This window comes from Eptesicus fuscus, chromosome 4 (assembly GCF_027574615.1).
Source record: "Eptesicus fuscus isolate TK198812 chromosome 4, DD_ASM_mEF_20220401, whole genome shotgun sequence".
Classification (NCBI taxonomy): Eukaryota; Metazoa; Chordata; class Mammalia; order Chiroptera; family Vespertilionidae; genus Eptesicus; species Eptesicus fuscus.
This window is the reverse complement of record NC_072476.1, coordinates 96,381,802-96,404,525: the sequence shown is the minus strand read 5'-3', so window position 1 is coordinate 96,404,525 and position 22,724 is coordinate 96,381,802. Positions and strand designations below refer to the sequence as shown.

General features: G+C 44.1%; 1 protein-coding gene across 1 annotated transcript in view; it reads right to left on the bottom strand.

The window, feature by feature from the left end:
- The window catches only part of MYO10 (myosin X), a 207,344-nt gene that overhangs the window by 152,120 nt on the left and 32,500 nt on the right, over nt 1-22,724 (bottom strand). The window contains exon 2 of the mRNA XM_008151670.3: nt 12,017-12,115. Coding sequence (XP_008149892.2) covers nt 12,017-12,115 — 99 coding nt within the window. The remainder of the gene's footprint in view (nt 1-12,016; nt 12,116-22,724) is intronic.

The following is a 22,724-nucleotide window of genomic DNA, read 5'->3' as shown; positions in this document are numbered from 1 at the left end:
CCGCAGTCACAAAGAATGTGCACCCAGGAGACATTTCACAGAACCACGTAAGAAAAGACTTCCAGAAAAGGAGCTGTATGGGAAAAACCAAGGCCTAGGAATCCTGGGTAACATCAGCGCTAAGTCCACTATGCAAAAGCTGTGCTCTTTCAACAACTTTTAAGGTAATATTTTGAGATGAGGCTCCTTCTGTCCGTGAAATGGCTCTGAATTTGGCCACTCCCTAAAGGGCACCCAAGAACCTTTTGAAAAACACACCCTGGCCCGAGTCCCAGCCGAGACTCGGATTTCGTGTTGTGGAGCAGGGCCAAGGCTCTTGGTAAACGCTGCCCAGCGAATTGTAACATGCGGCCAGGCTGATAAAGACACCATCAGGAGCAGCAAAGCAAGACTGTGAACACAAGATAATGAAACATTTTTTTTTTTAAAGTGATTTTTGCTGACACTTGTATTCCCTGGGCCTAGACTAGAGCAATAAAAAGGGGGGGGGGGGGCACCACAAAGAGTGGCTTCTAGAGAAAGCACAAACGTCATGACAAGAAGATGAGGGGCCTAAAGAGAGAAAAGAAATAACCCGTATGAGGAGTAACAGGGCCTGAGAACTGAAATTGTCAACCCCCATCACCAGTCTCACCTCACCCTCCTGCACGTCCTCCTTAAGAAGGGAGGTGATCAAGTGGGAGGACGAGCCACTCTGGACCCAAACTCCAGCTCTATTCCTCATCGCTGGCCAAGTGTGGACTCGTGTACATGTTATTTCACCAAAGCTCCATGTCCATGTCACTAAAATGCGCATAATCACGCCGTCCTCATAGAGTATTTGCGAGGATTCACGAGGACACAGACAGAACGCACCAGCATGCTGCCAGGTGGAGATGCCACCCAAACAATGGCATCCTCTTCCCTTGACCCGTCCTGAATGCCAGCCCTGCTGAGGAAGCTCTGGCTTAGAAGTGAGGTGCCCCCTTTTCTCACAGCTCACCTCTCAAGGAGGTGATCGTGGGAAGAATGCAATTCCCTTCTCTCACTGTGGTGGCATCCTAGGTTGGAACTCTGAACACAGGTTTGAAGTCGGAACCAGGCAATAGAGAGCTTTCTCAGCACTGCGGTAGGTACACAGGTCTTTGGAGATGGATGGGATACACCAATTCCCCACCTCTACCATCAAGTCTTCGGGAAAACTGGTTGTAAATGAATTTTTGAAATGGAATGCAAATCAGTCACACACTGACAATTGCCTGAATTGGTTCTAACACATTGCCTCTGCTTTTTCTGCTGAAATCACACCCAGCATTAAATGGTGCCATGTCTGGTTCCCATGGATAATTTATAAACTGTTTTGTTTCCAAATAAGGTCTTCACATACATTTTTTCATAAAATGAAACTTATAATAAAAGCACAGTATTTATTTAAGCCTCCAAAAAAAAAAATCAAGTTTTGATTTAACCTGAGCTTAGCACCCATCGTTAATTATCTATTTTCAGTTCTTGTGGGTACCAAAAATGCAAGTTAGTGTCCTGCTTACCTTCAAGTATGAACAACTGAATTTGCTGAACTAACCATGAAACTAAAAACAACAGTGAGTCCAATGGCACAAAATATCTATCAGCTCTTCTCTTCGTGCCTGGACGATACCATTGCAGGACCAGCAGGCTTACACAGGGCACAAGTCGGCTGAGCTACCCCGACGCAGGACCTGGAACCCAGAAGTCAACCAAAGACAGGAGGCACAGGCAGGTCAGAGGGAGGCTGGAGTCCAAAGAAATAGGCCTAAGGACTGGGAAGAGGCTCATTCAATAGATGCAGGGAGTTAAGAAGAGGCCAAAGTCCAGACGTATCCACAACGGAGAAAGTCAAGTTGGCCCAAAGGAGGACAGGAAGCCAAAGAAGGTGTAACCCAGAGCAGAGGCCATTTGCTCTCCTGCAAAAAAAAAAAATGTTTAATGTGTGTGTGTTCTGCTCCAGCTTCACTGGAGCCAGTAAATACCTCTAATAGCCATCCATTCCTCCCTCCCCATCCAACCACCCACCCAGTGCGAGGGCCAGGCAGGGAGGGGCCTGGCTGTTTAGTTCAAGGGAGGTGGGGACTTGAAGACAAAAAGCTATGTTGTAAAAGCAAGGGCCGGAAATAAGCTGGATTCCTAATCCACTTAAGCTAGATCCACTTACAGAAACAGGGAGACAGACCCCAGCAACCAGGGGAGGACTCGAGGTCTTGCGATGGATTTTTCAGGAGCTGGGAATACAGCAGGCAGAACAGAAACGGTGTGCGCCCTAGCTAGCTGAGGTCTACAACACTCGACACAGCCCACACTCCTTAGAACACCAACGAAGCTTCTAGTGTTTGTCACTGTAAACCGCTTCCTGTCTCAGGGTAGAGGTTGAAGTACATGGAATAACAATCTCAGGTGTCAAAATGCCAAACCTTGGGAAAATATTCTGAACCAAAATCAATATCCACCTCCTCCCCCTCAAAAAATGAAAATGCAGTTCATATAAGTTTGAAGTTTATCACGTGAAAGAAGTACTTTGAAAAAGGCTCTAATTATCTCCGATGTCCTTTATTTCACTCCGGTCCTATGGAGTCCTCGGGTCCAAGGTGGGGAATTGGTGTATCCAATCCATCTCCAAGTTTATATACTGCCAGGGTAGGAATCGCACAGTGAAACCCCCACCCTGACACGTGGCTTTTTCTTCTGTCACTTGTGGTCCTTTAAGACTTGTCATGTCTTTATTGAAATGTTATAAACAGTCTCAGCAGACCCCACAGCATTCTAATGACCGGTCTGGTTGAGTGACTCCCCAACCAGGCTTTGCTCCCAGTTGCTACGGACACAACAATGAGAAGGCCCCCTTCTCAGAGAGCTTGGTGAGGAAAGAGAACGAAAATCAAATGAACACAGTGACTGAATGTCAAGGTGGGGGCTCCTTCGGATGGAGAGGTTGAGAAGTTCTCTCTGGGAAGGTCTCCCTCGGGGCGTTCGTCCCTGAGTGCAGGTGGGAGAGCCAGGCGCATCTCTGCAGGAACCAGATTCCCAAAAGGGGGAAAGACGAGCACCCAGGCTGCCTGAGCGACAAGCTCTTCCCAGGCTACAATAAGGGAGTGTTCAACGCAGAGCTGTGACTTGCAAAATCTCACATGTTTTTCTCTGGAGCTAAGTACACTAATAAGCCCTAGCTGGTTTGGCTCAGGGGATAGAGCATCGGCCTGCGGAATGAAGGGTCCCGGGTTTGATTCTGGTCAAGGGCATATGCTGGGTTTCGGGCTTGATCCCCAGTAGGGGGCGTGCAGGAGGCAGCCAATCAATGATTCTCTCTCATCATTGATGTTTCTATCTCTCTCTCCCTCTCCCTCTCTCTCTAGAAATCAATAAAAATATTTTTAAAAAAGTAAAGTACACTAATAAGCAAGCTGACATCATTTTTTTCTATCATTCCAAAGTGAAAATTAATGGAAACATTTGACTTCCTATCTCTGAGCCATAAGATGCCAAACCAAATTCTCGGAAGAGGTCTAGAGGGCCAATCACATGGCTTTCAGAACATAGAAACATTATTTTGTTCCCACTCAAAACCAAGTAAGTTGGACTTGGTCTTCAAAGCAAGACTGAAAGCCCCCCTGGCGCTCAGTCTCTGGAGGAAAATGAATTCTGATTCTAAGAAACTGGCGGCTGGTGTGTCATATCCATCTCAGAGGCGGGTATTTCCAGGATGAAATAGCAGATTGTGGGAAAAGAACAGAGAATTTAGAAGTTTCCCAGCTCTGCGTTGTCCCTTTAATACAGCTGCACTGCTTTGATTGAAGTGAATTCCAAGAATAACAGATGGACCCATACTGAAGTTTCAACAAAAAGAGCCAAACGCATCTGATTCTTAAAAATTGCCATTTGTCACCATCGTGCCCCTCGTTCCCCTTAATTTCTGAATGATTTTGCCGTCACCTTCCTCTTGGGAAGGGCCCTCTGCCCACCGGGGCAGTACCTCCCACCCACGTGCACATCCACGGCCAGTGCCCCATGCTCAGTGCTGGGCCGCGGTCCTAAGTCACCCAGGAATCTGGAACTGAGTAAAGCAATTGCTTCCTGATGCTATCTACTCCTTATGAAACAACACAAACGAGAATTTCTAACATCCTATTTCTAAAATCGGCACAAGAAAAGGCATCCAAGGGGAAGGTAGCTAAAAAATAAATTGTATAGAATGTCAGTACTTAATGGTTATAGAGTTGCTGTTTGGGGTGAGGAAAAAGTTTGGAAAATGGATAATGGTGATGATTGCACACGCTACAAATGTAACTAATGCCATTGAATTATATACTCAAAAATGGTTAAAATGGCCAATGTTATGTCATTTATATTTCCCACAATAAACACAAACAAACAAACATGACAATATGGAAAAACCCAAGCTCCAGTTCAAAAAAATAAAATGTATATTCATTCATTTTTCTTTCAGCTCCAACTTGGACACTTGCAGTAGAGACCCATCGTGGCAGGTTTTTTAAACATCAGAAACACGGCAAACCACAAAAGGAATGCAAATTGTCATAGTGGTAACAAACAAACATACGCAACCACAACAGCATTGAAGATGGCAGTGGTACTCCAAGAACCAGGGCTGGATATCATTATAGGGACATGCTTTGCCCCTCAACTCACCTGCAGAAACATTATTCTGTTTAACTTTACTGTACACCATCACAAAAGTTCTATCTTTCAAGTCATAAACATATAGATAAGCTAAAACACAAAATTAAAAGAGGGCCACATAAAATTGCCAATATTCAACTCTCTCATCCTAGAGAGATGGCAATTTCATATGGTTCAACAAGACCCCGCAGGTTCATTTGGTTGGAAGCAGCAATTGCAAAATATGGGACATCTGAGACTTGAGAAACTACAGGAGCCAATAGACACAGCACCTATGTTTCTTTCCTTTCCAGAAAAAAAAAAAAAAATGGGTAAGGTTTCTCCCAAATACATGCATTAATATAAAAACACTTTGCTTTACACACAAAAAAGGACATAAGAAAGTTTGAGAAGGAGATAAAATATACTTTAAAAATAACAAAAGGGGACTGGGTGAAAGAGGTGAGGGGACTAAGAAGCCCAAATTAGTAATTATGGAACAGTCCCCGGGGAAGTAGGTGCAGCATAGGAACTACAGCCAATAATCCTATCCTATATAATAAAAGGGTAATATGCAAATTGACCCTAAGGGCAGAATGACTGGTCGCTATGATGCACACTGACCGCCAGGGGGCAGATGCTCAACGCAGGAGCTGCCCCCTGGTGGTCAGTGCGATTCCACAGGGGAGCAGGCCTAAGCCGTTAGTTGGACATCCCCTGAGGGCTCCCGGGCTGCCAGAGGGATGTCTGACTGCCAGCTTAGGCCCGATCCCCGGGAGAGCAGGCCTAAAGCCAGCAGGTGGACATCCCCCGAGGGCTCCCAGGCTGCTAGAGGGTGCAAGCCAGGCTGAGGGACACCCGCCCCCCCCCCCCCGAATGCACAAATTTTCATGCACCAGGCCTCTAGCATTGTAATAACTATGTATGGTGTCAGATGGGGTACTGAGAATGTTGAGGGGCACACTATGGAAAATATATGATTGTCTAACCACTAAACTGTATACCTGAAACCAATACAAAATAAAAATTGGGGGGAAGGGGGTGAGAGAAAGGGAATTATGTCCAGGACAGCTGACTAGGAAGAATGTCCTGCTGTCCCTGAGTTTGGCATGTAGAGTCAAAGGACACTGCTTCTGCATCATTAATATTGCCCTCCATACTCCTTTTTCTCCATCTTCATAAATTGAGGTCCCTTCCCCTTCCTCCACCAGTCATAGCCTGGAGACTCTTTCCTAGGCTGTGAGCTACCCTGGAGACTCCAGCTGGTCCCCCGCTGCTGGCCACCTCACTTGGGAACAGTGCCAATGGTTGCTCACATCTCACCGGCTCCTGTAGAAGGAGGGGGACGGGAGGGACGTCTGTCCCCAGGCAGCTGCCTCTGCCAACAGCTGGCTTTGCGTGTGAAGCCTGGAATGCAGCTCCCCTGGCTGCTGACAAGCGCAGGCATTCCTGGGCTCTTGGGGCCAGTGTGTGCAGTCAGCTTCCTTTCATGTGAGATGTTTCTCTCGGCTATACCTAGGATCCATCAGCAGTTAGACCCGACTCGGACCGCCCCCCCGCCCCCCCCCTGCCGAAAAGGTTGAAATCACAGAGTCTAGTTGTCCAATTCCTGACAATGTGTGGGTCCCGCTGTTATTTGGAGCTCTAAAATGGGACAGAGGCGTGCTGGGCAGGCCCACAGTCAGTATGCCAGCACTCAGCAGGCCTGGGGCAGATGTCTCCAGGACACAGGAGTGCACAAGAGGGAGGGTGTGGAGAGGTCAAAAGGCCACCCATGTCCGTAGACATTCAAGGGACACAAAAAGGAACCAATGGGGGCAAAGTGGAGGGGAGGGGGGAGCAAAAGAAAAGCAGTTGGCCATGGAAGAAAGTGTGAAAATGACTTTAAAAAATTATTAAAGATCACTACACTGACCCATTATCAAGTTTCACAACATTGGGCCCATCTTATATTAATTCTAACAAGTCAAAACCAGAAGGTCAAACCAAAAACGTTAGAGACGGCTTTGAATGGGAGATGTGATTATAAATAATTAGGATTGTGTTTCCTGTGTGGCCTGGGGAAGTCTTTCTTGGGGGATGACTTCAAAGTACCAGGCAACCTAATAGCCTTTTCCTGGATTAATAGAATGAGAAGAATAACTTTGAAAACAACGTCTAATTATGTTTGTTGCAAATAAAAAGTGAAGGGCATGGAGGAGGGCATCTACTTGTAGATTGGGGCAATTACATCTCCCTCCAGTAGAATATTTCAGAAGACCCCATACAGAGACTGCTCACAGAAAATCCTACTAAATCACTGCATGCCGTAACCGTCCTATGTTTACTGGGTAAGTTAAATAATTACCCTTTAAAACACAATTAGGTAAACCGATCTCTCTCTAAGCAATTTCAGAGCAATCAGAGATAATAGTTCACTCTCAAAGTGAAAAAAAAAATCTAATTTAGAATTTATTACTCAATTCTACAATGTGCATAAAGGGTGCCATAGTGATCACCCATGTGCCTCGTGCATGTTCCAGAAAAGACACCCTCACGTCAGGAAGGCTAAGACTGGAAGACGGCATTGGACATGAGTTGAGCGCTCAGCCACATCTGCACCCTGCAGAATCGTGGTGCCTTTTAATATGCCTCTTCTACATCTCTGTCCGAAGCTTGTTATCTAGGACGATAAGCTAGTAATTTTGACATTTCAGGACATGCGCTGACCTGCCCATGTCCTGCATCCTCCCGAGGACACAACTATGCATATTTTTCAACCAAGTGTGTTAGCTTGTCACTTGCACATTTCTTTTTCCTTCTGCAAATACTTGCTGGTGAGTGTAGCGTAAGTTATGAGTCCAAGGGGAGTATTTCGGTCCTCCGTATTCCGAGGACCCATCAGCAGCAATTAAAATGTTCATGTGGGATGGAATTTTAAGTGAGCTTTAAAACTATCTCCCTTGCCAAAAAAGAGCAGCTTGCATGAGTGTGCAAAATTCTCAGAGACTGAAGGAAATAAGAAAACATGCCCTTTTGTGCTGCCACACTATCGCCTACGACCTCCCAGGGTCCCCGGGGTTCCGTTGTAGGATTTGAGTCACACAAGGCTCTCCTTGGTCTCGAACACTAAGTAGAATTTTAAAAACTGCTTTTAAGTTCACTTGAGGATTATTATGCTGCAGCCAGCACCACTCCTGGCCACGTTCAAGGTGAAATGGTTGTTGGAAGGGAGGACACCAAGAAGAGAAAAGCCTTGAAAGACCAAAGAAGTATTTTCCAGCTTTCTCTCTAAAGTCCTCCACCTTATCTTTATCGTTGTTTCCTGCAAGGTGGCGGATGGAAGAGGTCAGAGAGACTTCCCTGCCGTAACCATGGCCCTAAGGTGACTTCCAGGAATGTCTTCTAAATCCTCACTCCTCCACTGGGGCTCAAGAACCAGCAGCATCAAGTCACCAAGGAGCTTGTGAGAAATGCAAGACCCTCAGGCCCCTCACCAGACCTGCCGATCAGAACTGGCATGGGAAGGAGACCCCCATGTGATTCGTGGATAGCAAAGTTTGAGGTGCACTGCTCTGAGCCAAAGAGTAATGAGTTTTTCAAGCCATCTATGTTTCTGAGAAGTTGTATTTTGACAACATAAAAATTTCATCAAAAGTCTTTTTAAAGATATAGAAAAATACCCATTGGCATGTTTTACCAGTTACCATCTGACTTCAAACATCAATACCTTTTTTGTGTGTGTGCACTACAATATACATATGAATATAAAAGTTACCATCTTGACCATTAAGCATTCGGTTCAGTGGCATTAAATCCATTCACACTGTTGTGTAACCATCACCACCATCCATCTTCACAACCTTTTCATCTTCCAAAACAGAAACTGTACTCATTAAACAATAAATCCCTGTTCCTCTCTCTCCCCAGAAACAACAATTTTTCTTTTTAAAAATAATTTATTGATTTTATTTTTTAGAGGGAGGGAGAGAAACAGAGATGTGAGAGCAGAACATCAATCAGCTGCCTTCTGCACACCCCCTACCAGTGACTGAGCCTGCAACCCAGGCAGTGCCCTGACTGGCAATCAAACCAGCAACCTTTTGGTGCACCAGAGGACGCCCAAATGACTGAGCCACATTGGCTAGGTCAGAAACAACACTTTCTTAACACCCTTTTATAACATACCAAATTGGGTTGAAATCAGCCAATGCCTTGGAAAGTTACTATACACCGGCTTGACTAGGCCATGCTCTGCATCTTTGACCAGATTCAAGAATTTACCCCAAAATAAACTGTTCAACAAAATAGATCCAGAGACACAGAAGCATTGAACAGACTGTAGAATCTCAGAGGGAAGGTGAGGGTGAGTGGGTGGGTGGGTGGGTGGATGGGTAGGAAGAGATCAACCAAAGACCTTGTATGCATATATTCATAACCCAGGGACACGGATAAAAGGGTGGTAAAAGCCAGGACGGGGCGGGGGCAGGCTAAAGGGGGTCAATGGGGAGAAAAGGAGGACATATGTAATACTTTCAACAATAAAGAGTTTTTTTAAAAAAAGAATTTATCCCAGCCCGGTTAAAAAGCAGGTGCTCCTAGGCACCAGGAGCAGTAAATGCACTTTTCCTACTCCTCGGTGGCCACGCCCCTCTGCCCCACAGTGAACTTATAGGTCAAGAAAAAAAGAAACTAGAATCTTTTGGCCACTGCCAGATCTTGATCCTAGTCTGAGCCCAATTCTTTCAATCTCATCTCACTTTTCTCATATTTTAAACCCTGCAATTCCTGCACAAATCACCGAGCTAATTATACTTGTTAGACTTGGGAATGACAGAGTAGACAACACTAAGACCAAGTATCTGAAGACCGATTGAAGACCAGAAGTCCACGCTGAGAGTTGTTTTCATGTTTAAGTACACGTTCTTCTTGCTTCGTTCTTTCTAAACCCACATTCCATAAATACTGTCAGAGTGAACAGAGCTGCTCCCTGACCATCCCATTCCACGGCCACCCTCCCCGAGAGCTGTCCATGGGCCGTGACACAGGCTGCTGACCACGTGTCACAGGCAGGAGCACTACAATGCTGCCCAAGTTGCCATGTGAGAAGCCCCCATCCACCAAGCAGAGCGCAAATAAGAACAGAAAGTGTCTTAGCACCTTGAGGACAGTTAAGCAAAATAAGTCACAAATAAATGGCAAATATTGTATGATTCCACCCATATGGATATGTGAAGCAGTCAAAGTAACAGAGACAGAAAGTAGAAAGGGGGTTACAAGGCCTAGGGGAGCAGAGCTGGGGAACCCGTGGGTATCGTTTCCATATTACGGGACGAAAGGGTTCTAGAGCTCTGTTGCACAGCATGTGAATGTACTTAACACTTCCGAACTGCACGATAAAGTGCTTAAAATAGTAAATTTAATGCTGTGTGTATTTTTACCACCTTTTTTTTTCAAAAAGGGAAAAAAAAAGGTTTAAAATGTTATCTTTGGGATTAAAAGATAAGTCAACAACAACAAAAATAATTGTATTATAAATCTTTTAGGAATACTTATGTCAAACTGGTACACTGAGTACGTATGGTTTTCCTTTTTTATTGCATCTTGAGAAGTATGTACGGGGCCTGAAAGGGACTGAATTCGTGGGGCCAGTGAGAAAGAAAAAGGCGGAAGTCAAGGAGAGATGGGAAAATGCTGACCAAGCCTGCACGGGAACTTGAGCATCACAGCAGCGCCGGACCCTGAAGGTCAGCAGAAATCACTGAGTCGGTTTATAGATCACACAACACGACCTGACAGCCTGATGGGAAAGGAACCAGACTGGGCACCAGTGCAGCGACCACACCTGCGAGGGCTGTTAAACATGAGATCCCTTTGCCACCTTCTCCCGATGCCACCTTCTCCCGATGCCACCCCCCAATCTACATCCACAAAACACAGCTATATCCTCACACCACTAGATGAATTCTGAAGAGCCATGAAAAAGCATCTGAGGAACTACAAAACAGCCCCGTAAAATCGCTCCTCATGAAGCCAAGAAATGAGAAAGGTACCACCCCACGGGGACCAGCGGGCTAAGAGGCAGAGAGCGCCCAGGAGCTCGACTGCCTCAAACTACACGGCACTGGCCTTGCCGCTTTCACGCTCAGCACGACTTACAAATGACATTCAGAAACTCTGAGTTTTAAATACTGGTATATGACATCGTTTTATTTCTTTATGTCTTAAATTTTGATATGTGCCTCTGAGGGAGGGACCCATTTGTAATATCAAAATTAATCTCCTTCATGAAAATGGAGAGACTGGGCTCCTTTCACAATTATTCAGATATAGTTGATGAACAGCATGTGATGGTCACCTATTCCCCTGCACAGTTGAAAAATTTGCATATAACTTTTGACTCTCCCAAAACTTTACTAATAGCCTACTTTTGACCGGAAGTCTCACCAATAACATGAATAGTCGATTAACATACATTTTGTATATTTATATGCATTATATACTGTATTCTTACAATAAAGTAAGCTAGAGAAAAGAAAACGTTAAGAAAGTTATAAGGAAGAGAAAACACATTTACAACATTTCTTGGAAAAAAAATAAAAATCCAGGGCTGGCTGGCGTGGCTCAGTGGTTGAGCATCGACCTATGAACCAGGAGGTCACGGTTCAATTCCTGGTCAGGCCACATACCTGGATTGCGGACTCGATGCCCAGTGTGGGGCATGCAGGAGGCAGCCCATCAATGATTCTCATCATCGATGTTTCTATCTCTCTCTCCCTCCCTCTTCCTTCCTCTCTGAAATCAATAAAAATATACTTTAAAAAGAAGAAGAAAAACCCATGCATAAGTGGGCCTGCACAGTTCAAACCTGTGTTGTTCAAGAGTCAGCTGTACAATCAATGAGCCAGTTTCTGGATTCACACCCTATTTCGGTTTTCAATGATAGGGCTTTTCATTTGTTTTACACACAAAACGGAGAACCAGGGGCCGCGGAATTCCCACACACAGAAGGAACTTCTGCAGCTGCTAACAAGGGGGATAGGGAGCTCAGGTGAGGGGGTTAGTCAGCCTGATTCTTACAGGAATCAGGACACCGCCACGCTTCTGTCTCACTGGCAGCCAGTATCTCCGATACTCTAGGAATAGTTTAAGAATTTTAAGGGAAAGGGGTAAGGAAACCAATGAGCAAACATCAATCTATTCGGACTTTTCCTCCAGCTGCTTGCATTCCATACTTCTGATTCTTGGACAAGATCCCCCAGGAAGGAGACGGGCCAAGTGGAGCCAAGTGGAGGCTCTCTCCCGCCCTGGCTGGCACCCTTCCGTGCTCCCCTGGAGAACGCCACTGCGCCGCACACACACTCGAGGCGCGCACTTCGCATTCCTTGGCGAAGGGACCCGTGCTCACCTGACCATAGTCTGTCTGGAAGACGACGACGCCCTCCGCACAGGAATTGACAGTACTCGGAAAATGCTGGCCATTTTCTCTCAGCCAGACCCGTGTTCCCTGTAAACAAAATAAACAGAATTTAATGATGCATTTGGATTGCGCTTTGTGGCAAAACACCACCCTCAAAATTACTCTGACTACGACATTCCTTTAAAAAAGAAACTTTTTTGCCCTAGCCGGCTTGGCTCAGTGGATAGAGCACTGGCCTGCGGACTGAAAGGTCTTGGGTTCGATTCTGGTCAAGGGCACATGCCCAGGTTGCGGGCTCGATCTCCAGTGTGGGGTGTGCAGGAGGCAGTCAATCAATGAGTCTCTCTCCTTCTCCCTCTCCTCTATCTCTCTCTCTCCTTCTCCCCTCCTCTCTGAAATCAATAAAAATATATTTAAAAAAGAAACTTTTTGAAATGCAAATGTTCTTCTCAAACAAGCAAAGAATGACTCTTCAGAAAGCATCATCTGCAAGCTTTACTACAGAGAAGTGTGACTGAGAGGGACCCACTTGGACAGAGAGAACAAAGAAGGGGCTGAGAAAATGGTAGCCCCTGGGTTACTGAGTGCAACTGCCTTACAGGGATTGTCTCATTTCACTCACAAACAAACACACCTGTTGAGGCAGGAACTATTATCACGCCCATTTTACAGATGGAGAAATAGAGGCCTAGAGGTAAAGTTTTATGCCCAGCATCTCAAGACGGAGAGAGAACTCAACCCCAGGCAGTTCGCTTCCAGAAACCACAAATTTGGCCAGGTCACTACTCTGCTTCACCCCAAGCTGAGAACTCTTTGGGACCTACAAGGACTCCCATTTTCCTGGGCCCAAGTCCCATGTACTTGCCCTCTTGGAGGGCATCAGACTCCCTACTTGTACCAAATCCATGAGTCAACTGGATTCACCAAGAGAGGGACTAACATTTTAGTAAATATAGGAACCCAATCCACTGGTAGGAATGTGGGTAGGATTCCAACAGACACCAAATGCACTCCAAAGTCTGGGGTTGTAGTCCAAAAGATAACTTCCAGATCCCAATGTTTTAATGAAGGGAATATTTTTTTGGCATTGATTTCATTTCCATTGTAATTTCCCAAGTGGACAAATGAAATGTATTTTTAGCTTTTCTTCCTTTGATTTCACAACATAGAAACTATTTGTTTCCAAGAAGGAGTGATAAAGGAGTTTGAAGAAATTACTGGGCGTTTGCTGGTCATTCCAATTATAAAGAATTGTCTTTATGATGCATACCCGTATGATGGACAGCTTTAGTATCTCATTACGTTATTTCTACTGTGCTCAACCATTTCATCAACTCCAACAAAAATGAAACTGGAAAAAATATACCAAATTATAACTTGACATAGCAGTTAAACTGAACAACTTCTTTTTCTAGAACTTTCAACCTCATTTCAATAGCCTGCGTAATTTGTTTTAATTTGAACTGTTAAGTGAAATATTTACAATATATTGGTTATGGTATGTTAAACTTCCAGTTTAAGGGGTTACTACTGCTCTGTTAACAGAGTTGGCAGGAAGTAATACAGAAGTATACTGAATTTATGCCACTTTTGCTCTTTATAAATAGCAGAACAGTAGCTTGCAGTAACGGAGTGCCATGAGGTGTCCTGGCATGTGCTAAAAGCCTCAGTGACACTCTGTATCTAATACTAATCCTCAGCAAGATAGGAATCCCCTCCCCTGGGAGGAAACGGAAGCTCAGAGCCTAACTTCTTGCCTGATGTCAGTGAGTGACCAAGCCAGGTCTCAAATCTCTCCAATGCCTAACCCCAGGCTCTTTCCACACATCACACCAACTCTATTTGTCTCCTTGAAATAACTCATAAGTAAATGTATTAATATATTAGTCAATAATTAAAGTATAATACAAAGGCCCCTTTAAGTGGCCAGTTATCACATACAATCGTGTCCCCTCTCTCCTTCTCTCTCTCTCTCTCTCTCTCTCTCCCCCTCTCCCAGGAGGAAAATTTTAATATACAAGTCCAATTTAAGTTACTCCCTTAGTGCCATCGATAACCAGCCAGGACCCAAAATGTTTGCTGTTACACCACTGTCACTCAGGATCCAGGAAGTAACCTTGAGTTGGATGAAAGCATCTGGGGCCAGCGAACTGGACCCAGGGGACCCAGAGGCGGGGGCCACATGTGCATGAGATTCTACAAGCATTTCCAAGATCATCAAGGTGGCTGAGGCCTAAAGTTGAAAGGGCACCAGCTCACATGATAACCCATGTGAGTTCTACAACTTTCCTAGCATCCCCTATGACAGCCCCACGCAGGGCCCTCCCCATGGGCACCCCATTTCTCATTATTACGGGAACGTTAAGTTGTTAACCCCATCCTTCCTTCTTTCACCACCCCTCCAAAGAGGGGTTGAAATCCTCCCTGATCAAGGTGGAAAAGATCATCAGAAATGAGTATGAGGGGTTTCTCTATAAGTCCTGAAGTCCGCTTATTTAAAGAACACGCGTAACACCAACAGCGGCGAGTTCCCATCTCCACAGGAGTGGGTCGTGTACCTCTGATGCCCAACGCAGGCTGCGATGCTGGTAACACCCAGAGACAATGAGAACCAACCGCCTGACAGTTCTGATTCTTTATTAGCAAACAGCTGCTTCCAAAAAGAACACTTACTTGGGGCCTCCTCTAAGACTGCTCTCTCAGATATCATTCCACACCAAACCGTGTTAGTAGTCATGCTCGAGAAAAAGATTTCCAAGGGCCTCAACTACTTTTTGCATCTCCTGTTTAATTCACACGTTGGAGACGGCGACATCTGAAAGCTTTGAAATACTTACACGGGTGTGAGCACACACGTGTGCGCACACATGCGTGTACCCATATTCAAACAGAAATTTTCAAAGTCATGTAAGGTGAGAACTTTTGCTCAGTAGGTAAAATCATGAAATACTAATTAAATGGACCACCATCCCAGATCCTGGGTCCAAAGCCCTGCTGCTATGACCCATCACCTGCATCATTTTTATCAAAAAAGGCTTTCATGTACACATCTCCCAATTATTAAAACTGTCTATTTAGTAAAAACAAGTTAAGGTTTTTATTAGGGAACATTACTGAATTAATACAAATTGTCACCAGGATTAATATAAACCTCCGGACTCCCAGAAACTATAAGGCACACAGCTTCTTCTACTTCAGTTTGGTTGTTTCTGTTTACCTTTTCATTTGATGCCCCATAAAGCCCTTTGTTGACACAGTGGTACATGGTCAAACACCAGTTCAACTTCCTTAGTCCAAAGGTCTTTCTCAACAGGTGTGAAGAACGGCTGATAAGCAAGTTTTATGAAATACAGCCCCAAATAGCAAATTTAGGGCCCCCAGGCCAGTTCCCCTAGACCTGTGGCAGCTGGCTCCCACAGGTAGGGAGGGAAATGCATTCAAAACTCCCTTTGTTCTTTGAAAAAGTTTAAACTGGCCATTTTCATAGAATCAGCATTGCAAAGTAAAACCGTTGCAATGACTGTTTTCACATAGATAAACTGTTTCCTGGTCGTTTCTCTGAGTCTCCAGACTTTCTCCTTCCATTCTATTGGAACAGAACACATATGCCCAGGTCCAGAAAAGAGGCCACCCACAGGTATTTGAAAATGAAGTCACAAGCAGACATTTACCAGACCATCCAAGTTTGAGTGGGAAAGGAAAAATTGCCCAGCATATGCAAACCATTATATTCTGTCATGGTGAAATAAGGCTGATAATTTAATGTACAATGCAGGCATATGGAGGAAGCTCACAATTTGAGTAAAATATGCCTTTATAAGAAGGTAGAACAAGTTCAACCATAACATACACATTTTATTAACACTTGGGCAAGTTTTCATCTTAATCTCTGAGACGGATATGTGTTAAATTTAACAGCTCAATACTTTTCTGCACATACTCACCAGTAACAGTTTTACACTATAAAGCCCTTTCCCATAAATTTCCATCTCCTTTGATCTTCAGAGCAATCCTGTAAGATATAGGGAGGCAAGAAATACCATCCCTTCTTCAAAAGTGAGGTTCATAGGGGTTCCATTTTCCATTGCCAACAAATGATTTCCTAGCTATAATAAAAAAGGACCGATTATACCAAGTGTTGGTGACAATGTGGAGATAGTGGCGAGCATGTAAAACAAAAATGTTTCCACATAATCTTACCATATGTCCCAACAATTCAACAGCTAGATATCTACCTACTCAAGAAAAAAATTTTAAAAATATATTTTATTGATTTTTTACAGAGAGGAAGAGAGAGGGATAGAGAGTTAGAAACATCGATGAGAGAAAAACATCGATCAGCTGCCTCTTGTACAACCCCTACTGGGGATGTGCCCACAACCAAAGTACATGCCTTTGACCGGAATCGAACCTAGGACCTTTCAGTCCACAGGCCGACACTCTATCCACTGAGCCAAACCGGTTTTGGCAAGAAAAAAAATTTAAAAGTCTTGCAAGCAAATAGTCATAGCAGCATTATTCATGATAGCCAAATACTAGAAACCAATCAAATGTCCACCACTGGTACCGAGACAAAATGTGATAAATCCCTACAATGAAACTCTTCAGTAATAAAAACGAATCACTGATAGAATCAGCAGATAAAGATGAATCTCAAAAACTTCATGCTAAGTAAAAGAAGCCACACACAAAAGAGTATGTATTATAGGGTTCCATTTACATGAAATGTTCACAAGAGGCAAATCCATAGACACGGAAAGTAGAACAGCTGCCTGGTGCTAGGATGGGAGGGACACTGACTATGAACGTGGAAAATGGAACTCAGGGGATGATGGAACTGTTCCAAAGCAGGACTGTGTTGATGGCCACACAACTGTATAAATGTACAAAAACTCATTCAACTGTGCACCTATAATGGGTGCATTTTATTGTATGTTTTTATACCTTGGTAGTTTCAAATCCTCTTTAAAAATTAATTTCCCAGTTTATATACATCTCCATTGTACACAATTATTTTTAACTATTCCATAATTGGAAAAACCCAATCATGTTTCTGTATTTGAGTAATGGGAGTAACCAAGAAACATACAAAAGAAACCACTCAATAAAAATCAAACCCATAACAATTAATTGTAAGGGTTGTGTTAAAACTCAGAGTTCTGAACTGAATTAATTAGTATCTGCTCTCCACTAACATTGACCAGGGAGCCAAGACACCACACAAGACATGCCTAAGGTAATCGAAAGGTGAGGTGTCTCATGGAACTCAATTATCCTATATAATAAAAGCCTAATATGCTAAGTATCCGGTCAACCAGTCGGCCTTTCAATTAATCAAAGCGTAATATGCTGATATGCTAAGGCCACTCAACCACTTGCTATGACATGCACTGACCACTAGGGAGCCGACAGTCAACTGATCGATCAGTTGCTATGATGTGCACTGACCACCAGGGGGCAGACGCTCCGACCAGTAGGTTAGCTTGCTGCTGGGGTCTGGCCGGTAGGGACTGAGCGAGATGGGCCGGACACGCCCTGGAGCCCTCCTGCAGTCCCTTCCCGGCTGGCCAACCTCCCGTGCCCCTCCACCAGCCCCCATTGTGCACCAGTGGGGTCCCTCGGCCTGATCTGCGCCCTCTCGTAATCCGGGACCCCTCAGGGGATGTTGGAGAGACGGTTTCAGCGCCATCCCACAGGCCAGGCTGAGGGACCCCACTGGTGCACGAATTCATGCATCGGGCCTCTAGTTAATCATAAGTCCCCAGCCAGTGCCCCTCTGGGCAAGAAAGTTAACCTGGCTCCTTCCTTCCTCCTACCACAGCTATGTGAGGTAGCTACACAAAGCCTAAAATATTTACACAAAAATGGCCCTCTGCACAAAAATGCTTATTATTACCTACCTTAAGGTAGAGAAGATAAAAATCACCACATAGATTTCAACCTCCTATTGCCCTTTGAAAATCTATGATATTTCTCTCTTGGCTTTAAAAATGATTTTCCTGGCTTTGAAAAAAAATTGGTTTAAAAATATGGTAAGAAAATAACCCTTGAAAAGCGATAATGATGATGGACTTTAAATACCATGCTGTGTGGCATGTTCTAATTACAGATTCATGGAAAAGAGAATATTCTTCAGCAAAGCACACAACTCAATCTAGACCCAGAACAGGGCACCACGCCTACTTTTGTCCCACAACCGCTTACTTGGCCTATGTTAAGTATCGCAGTTCAGGATTCCCTAACAACCTCCATGAGAAAGTCACAATTTGGTCCTGAAATGTGATCTGCCTTTTTTTTTTTTTTTTTTTTTTGAAGACAAAGAGGTCAAATAATTTTGTAAAGGATAAATTAAAGACTATTTAAATCTGCAGTAAATTGAGCAGCTGAGAGAAATTTCTTACTTTTTTGCCTGTAGTGACTTAGTAAAGAAGCAACCCAACTTGGCCTAGAAGTCTCCTGTGGAAGGCTGGGGAGTGGACAAGGGGATCTTGGTTGTGAATGGTGCTGAATTCCAGAAGCCAGATGTGGATCATATATTACAGTACTAAGGATTTAAATAGCACTTTTCCTCCTGTTTATTTTTAATTGAGATATAATTAACATACAACATGACATTAGTCTCAAGCATCCAAGATAATGAATCAATATTTGTGTATGTTATGAAATGATCACCATACTATGTCTAGTTAACACTCATCACAACACATAGCTACAAATTTACTTTCTTGTGATGAGAACTTTTAAGATCTACTCGCTTAGCAATTTTCAAGTACACAATACAGTACCATTAGCTGTGGTCGCCATGCTGTACACTATATTCCCAGCATTTATTTTATAACTGGAAGTGTGTACCTCTGGACCCCCTTCATCCATTTCTCCCACCCCCACTTCTGGCAACCACCAATCTGCCCTCTGTACCTCTAAGTTTGGTTTCCTTTATTTTGCTTCCACATGTAAGTGAGATGTCTCCTGTTTTATTGTCTTTTTTTCCTCTTGGAAGTAGGAATACCTTTTCAACTTAACAGATGTTATTTTTTCCTAATCCTTATTACTAAAACCCACTTCAAAGGACACGCGGCTTTTGTAACATTCAACGTTGTAAAGCTGCTTTCTCAGCCTCGGCATTATTGACGCTGTGGGCGAGGGCACTGCCCCAGTTGACAACTGTGGCTCTAGAACAGGGGTCCTCAAACTTTTTAAACAGGGGGCCAGTTCACTGTCCCTCAGACCGTTGGAGGGCCGGACTATAGTTAAAAAAAAAAACTATGAACAAATTCCTATGCACACTGCACATATCTTATTTTGAAGTAAAAAAACAAAACGGCAAAAACACCCGCATGTGGCCCGCGGGCCGTAGTTTGAGGACGCCTGGTCTAGAGTCATACAAAGTTTTGAAGGCGTTCTCAAAACCATTCACTGTCCAAGACATAATTAATTGAAAGCAGACTCCCCTGTAAATTCTAGGAATTTCCACAACCTCCCCAAGTAGGATCAGCCCGGACACAGTATACCTGGGACAGATCTAATTTCCAGGGACATTAAACTGAGCGCACACAGCAGGGTCTGGGGGCGACCTCTGCAATGGGATTCAAAACGTTTGACAAACATAAGGGGAAAGTCTCTGAGGCGGCCGGTTGGACGCCAAGTCTGTGCCAGAAAGACTCTTCTCTTCCTCCGCTCTGTCCATTGGGCTGTTGCTGGTTTTTTTGTTTCTTCCAAAGCTCTTTAATGTTCATTAGAACTGACTTTTAATGTTCTTATGCAGGCCGTTGGAACTGCTCGCTGTGCTTTTTCCCCTCCGGAGCTATTTCCACCCCAAGTGGTTGCAAACCCCAACACAAAACCTGTCAGAAAGCTTGGACACAGAGAGAATGAAGACACAACATACTCACACCACACAGTAAGTATGAAAAATGCAGCGTGAACACAAGCAGCGGGGACAAGAAGTACTGCGGGCCGGGGATAGACGCAGGAGATGGAAAATTAAAGGGGGAGGTGGAACCTAAGATCCTCCCCACCGGAGGATCTCGAGGGCCCTGGAAATAAAGTGAAGAGGGCGGGCGCCAGGCTCTCCAAGCATCCCCGCAGCCGTGGGTGGTCCCTGAGCCTCTGCGGCTCAGCGTGCAGAGTGAGGACCCACAGCGCTGAGTGAACTCATGACTCATGCGTGAGCGCAGGGTTTTAGACCTGAGCCTGGCAATCAGTCCTGAACTGTATCAGATTCCACTGAGGAAAGCTTCAAGTCAGCCCCGGGCTCTTAGCCTCTGAATGGAACACGGGCAAGTGTGGGCCCCGTCCTCAAAGGCCAGCACCAACCGCTGAGGAGGAAAAAGTAGTAAAGGGGGGCTCAAAGAGAAACTGTGAGCATACAGCCCCAAAAGGTAGAAATGTGGTGCGAGGACCCCAAGTCTGTGCCACCTGACTGTTGGTTGTGAGACCGCGATGGCGTGTGTTTCCTCTACAGGCAACCCCAAGAACGACAGTCCTGCCGCCACCGGACATGATGCCACCATTCAATTCCAGAGGAGAATGAGTGGTTGACACTCCACTTCAGGACTCAATGGCATAATCTGCCCCCCTCCCCAAAGATTATAGAAGAAGTGTTGGGTTATGCCCAAGGCTGGTTTACAGAAGTCTTGAAAGGTGTTGCTTTTAAATAAGAAATGCATTCAACTATTTGTAGCTACAACTATTTGTAGCTTTCAGCTATGTCATCATCATCATTATCATCATCATCATCAACATCATCTCTTGGGATTGCCTATGGGCCTGGGATCATTTATAGCCCTATTTCCACAGGAAGATTAGTGTCCCAAACAATTAACTCACAAACACACCTACAACACACTATGGCTGCTAACTGAGGCCTGTCTGCATTCTTTCTATCAAGTTCACAGTCAATCCATCCATGTCTTTGGACAGTCCGGTCTCCAGTGCACCCAGCGAGAAGGATCGCATGGCACCAACGTTCTTTCCTGTTGTCCTGCCCATAAGGTCAAACTCTGTCATCACTACCAGCTACTAAGAAGGGCAGCTTCCATGCAGAGGGTACAACAAAAACTGCACAGAGTAGATGGTGGGAAGGGAGGGAACAGAGGAAAGAAAATGGGAAAAGGTATCAGCAATAATAAACTAACTTTTATATTTAATAAAGTCTCATTGGCATCCCCCACTTCCAACCCAAACAAAAACAAACTAGACTAAATGGCATGATGCCTACAGGAGGAACTTATGCCCCTGTAAAGAGTTTATTCCCATGATTATAGGGGTTCAACTTGCCAATTGATTCAGTCCTGATTTCATATTCTGATTTTTCCCTACCTTCCTTGCAATTCCTTGAAACAGCTTTTCAGTTAAATACAGTGACTAGAAATACAAGAAACAATTTAACGCCGAAAGAAATGAGACATCTCCACGCTGCTGAAACAATCTCAACACTGTAGGAATATGACAATCCAAGGAACAAAAATCTAATTACTCCATCTATTAGCCAACCAATCATCACATAGCCAACAAGGTGTTTTAAAAAAAACAAACAAAAAAACAGAAAATGGACCTAACGAATCAGCCAACACCCCTAAAATTCATTCAGTATGTATAAGTCATTTACCCATAAGTCCGTCCATCCGTCCATCCATCCATCATCCACCAGGCCACCTTTCCACAAACCCATGCTTCCCACAAATATCTTTTAAGCTTCCTATTTCGTATCAGCACTACAAAACAGTATAAAATGGTCCTGCTCTAAAGAGCTTACAATATATTAGAAGTAAACTATGCATATTCTATAAAGCTTCCCTACCTAGTTTTTTTTTTTTTTTATGAAAGGAATTTTTTTAAATCCTCATCCGAGGATATGTTTATTGACTTGAGCAAGAGAGAGAGAGAGAGAGAGAGAGAGAGAGGAGAGAGAGAGAAACATTGATAGGTTGCTTCCTATACGTGCCTCAACCAACTGAGACACACTGGCCAGGGCTCATCTAGTCTCTTTCAAAGGGAAAAGTTATGTAACATAAGGAGCAGTAGAACAAGACAAGGAAGAAAAGCAGGTAAGTGGGGGAAAGATATGCAAATTTAATAAAATGAATAAAACGGTTCTGAGTCTAAGGACTATAAAAATCTAGTGGGAAATCCTCTCCAGGAGACATAAAATAGCTGGTTTAGAGCTGCATTCCATTCTTCCTTTTAGTGGAAACAGTAGGAGATGGGGAACAGAAGGAGCAATAAAAGCCATCTCAAGATGTTTGCACTCTGCATGGCATGTAGTACCAGACGGCCTCTATCTCCCCTTTCCTAGAGCTTATTGTCCTTTCCTGTTCTTGAGGTGAATACATTTAAAAAAAAAAAAAAAACACACCACAAACCTCACAAATAAACAAAAACTGATAAAATTATCTTGATGAAATCCTGGCTGTGTTCTGACTACCATCTGTTTTTAGCAAAAAAAAATACACAAACTTACTCAGAACAGGAGTTCACCAATACTTCATAAAAACAAACGACCCAAGTACACAGTGGGAAGTAAATAAACTTAAAACAGCGATTTCTCATTGCTGTCGTGTCCGTGCTAATGAATGCCTCTGCGGAGTTTTGTTAAATTTCAAAAATAGTTAATGTTTTTCATAAAATCATACTTCCTGAATTTAAAGGTGCTTAAAAGATAATCCCGTCCAATCAAAAAAGAACAGATGTGTGT